This window comes from Anarrhichthys ocellatus, unplaced genomic scaffold, assembly GCF_004355925.1.
Source record: "Anarrhichthys ocellatus isolate YVR2014 unplaced genomic scaffold, GSC_Weel_1.0 scaffold8098, whole genome shotgun sequence".
NCBI classification, from domain to species: Eukaryota; Metazoa; Chordata; class Actinopteri; order Perciformes; family Anarhichadidae; genus Anarrhichthys; species Anarrhichthys ocellatus.
In genome coordinates, this window is record NW_022288072.1 from 1 (window position 1) to 1,917 (window position 1,917).

The 1,917-nt window shown below is 41.4% G+C and overlaps 1 protein-coding gene across 1 annotated transcript; it reads right to left on the reverse strand.

Moving 5' to 3' along the window:
* Positions 1-57: 57 nt before the first annotated feature.
* LOC116380643 (tripartite motif-containing protein 16-like protein) lies at positions 58-1,910 on the reverse strand (the record flags this gene model as incomplete). The annotated part of the gene is made up of 1 exon (XM_031842544.1): positions 58-1,910. A coding segment is annotated over one exon (861 nt), but the record flags the coding sequence as incomplete, so codon positions are not given.
* Positions 1,911-1,917: the final 7 nt, after the last annotated feature.

Sequence of the window (1,917 nt, forward strand, 5' to 3'; positions counted from 1 at the left end):
ACAAGGCATCCTATAATAGAATGACATGTATCACCTGCATTAACGTGTCACCTGTGTGTGCTTTAAATATCATGGCGCCATCTTGTGGTTGAAATATAAAATACAACAAGTTGTGTCCAAACTAAATAGTAACAGTTGAACTTAACATGTGAGGATTCATCTCAAGTCTCACATGTTTGTGGACTCACACATGAAGAAGCTGCTGAACGCTTTGCCCTCCTACATACAAGACACACTGACATGCTGCTGAAGAGCAGAGCTCTCATTGCTGATGAGAAGGATTTACTAGTAACCAGAGATGTGGATTCATTCTGCTCCTCATGAGGCAGTTTGGAGCTGATCTGGAATGATATTTGTCTTGAGTTCAGTGGTGAGTTAGAAAAGCTACAAACAAGTATTCCCACTAAACCCACTGACAGGAACACTCTGATGACTGCAGGCAGTTTGAATCCTAGACCACTGAAAGAAGGTCTTCCTATAAGACAACTACACGTTGTAAAATAATTGAAAGAGACTTTAATATAAAATCATTGGATCTTAAAAAAAAGAGACGAGTTTCCTTCTCAATAGACTGATTGTTCTTACAACAAGATCAGAGTCTTTTATCTTCTTGAAACAAAGAAATTAAACAATTTAATGAAAGATATCTTTACAGAAAGTGGTGAGAACAAAATATCTTGGATAAAAGAAGCTCTGGTGATTTCTCTCTTTAAGACACATGCAGTGGAAGAGAAACAACAACAAACAAATTCATCAATACACATTTTCAACAAACATTTAGACCTCAGAGAAGTTTACATTTTCCTGCAGAGAAATATCAGTTCAGGTCAACAAAGATCATCATGAGCAGTGATAGCCTCCATGGTTTAACAGACACAGGAAGGAGCTCCACCTAAAGAAACTCAAACATGTACACAACAATAATGACAAGATGTCAAAGTACCGCCCTCAATGTTTGATTGACAGGTGAAAGAAATCAGGTCTCAGCAAAAATGGACACAAAGTGAGTTTAACAGAAATAAATTTGCTGTTCCATAAATCACTTCTGTCTATTTTAGTTTACAGAACTCAGCAGTGTCTCCATGACGATAAAACCCAAGTCCAGCATAGAGAGGCTGAGTGAATGTGGTCTGGACTCTGTGGAGGAGAGTCATGGTTTCAGAGACGCTGTAGAAAGACAGAATACCTGCTCTGTGATCCAGGTACACTCCTACTCTGGAGGACTGAGGACCTGAGACGGGAGTTTTGATATTGTTGTACCAAAATATAAAACTGTTTTTGTCACAATATAACGCCCAAGATTTGTCATTCAATCCAAAACCACATTCATCAGAGCTTCCTGTTCTGCTGATATTCTTGTATGCGACTGCTACATAAACTCCTCCTCTCCACTCCACCTCCCAGTAACAACGTCCAGTCAGACTCTCTCTACTCAGGACCTGACAACATGAAGTGAATCTGTCTGGGTGACTAGAATAAGACTGATGTTCATTCGTAACTGTTGCTTTTCTGTTCCCCTCAGATAATAACAGCAGCATGTGTGCTGTGTTTGGATCCAGTGTGATTTCACTTGAATATCTTAAGAACTCAGCTCTGGTCTTGGGCTCTGCTTGTGAAGGAGACAGTAAAACGTCCACTTCAGTCACTGCCAGTGAGACGTTTGTCCACTTCTCTCTCAGAACGTCCTGTAGTTTATCTCTGACTTCTGACACAGCCGCCGTCACGTCCTCAAAGTAGCTCAGAGGACGGATATCGATGCCGGACGAGTCTGTAGGTTCTCTGAGTGGTGACAGTGAGGGGTAGTTGTGTAGAAACTGGTTGTGATCCTCTGTGTGTGAGAGCAGCTTCAGCTCAGCGTCTTTCCTCTTCAGCTCAGAGATCTCCTGCTCCAGCTTCTCCTGAAGCTCTTTGACTCGA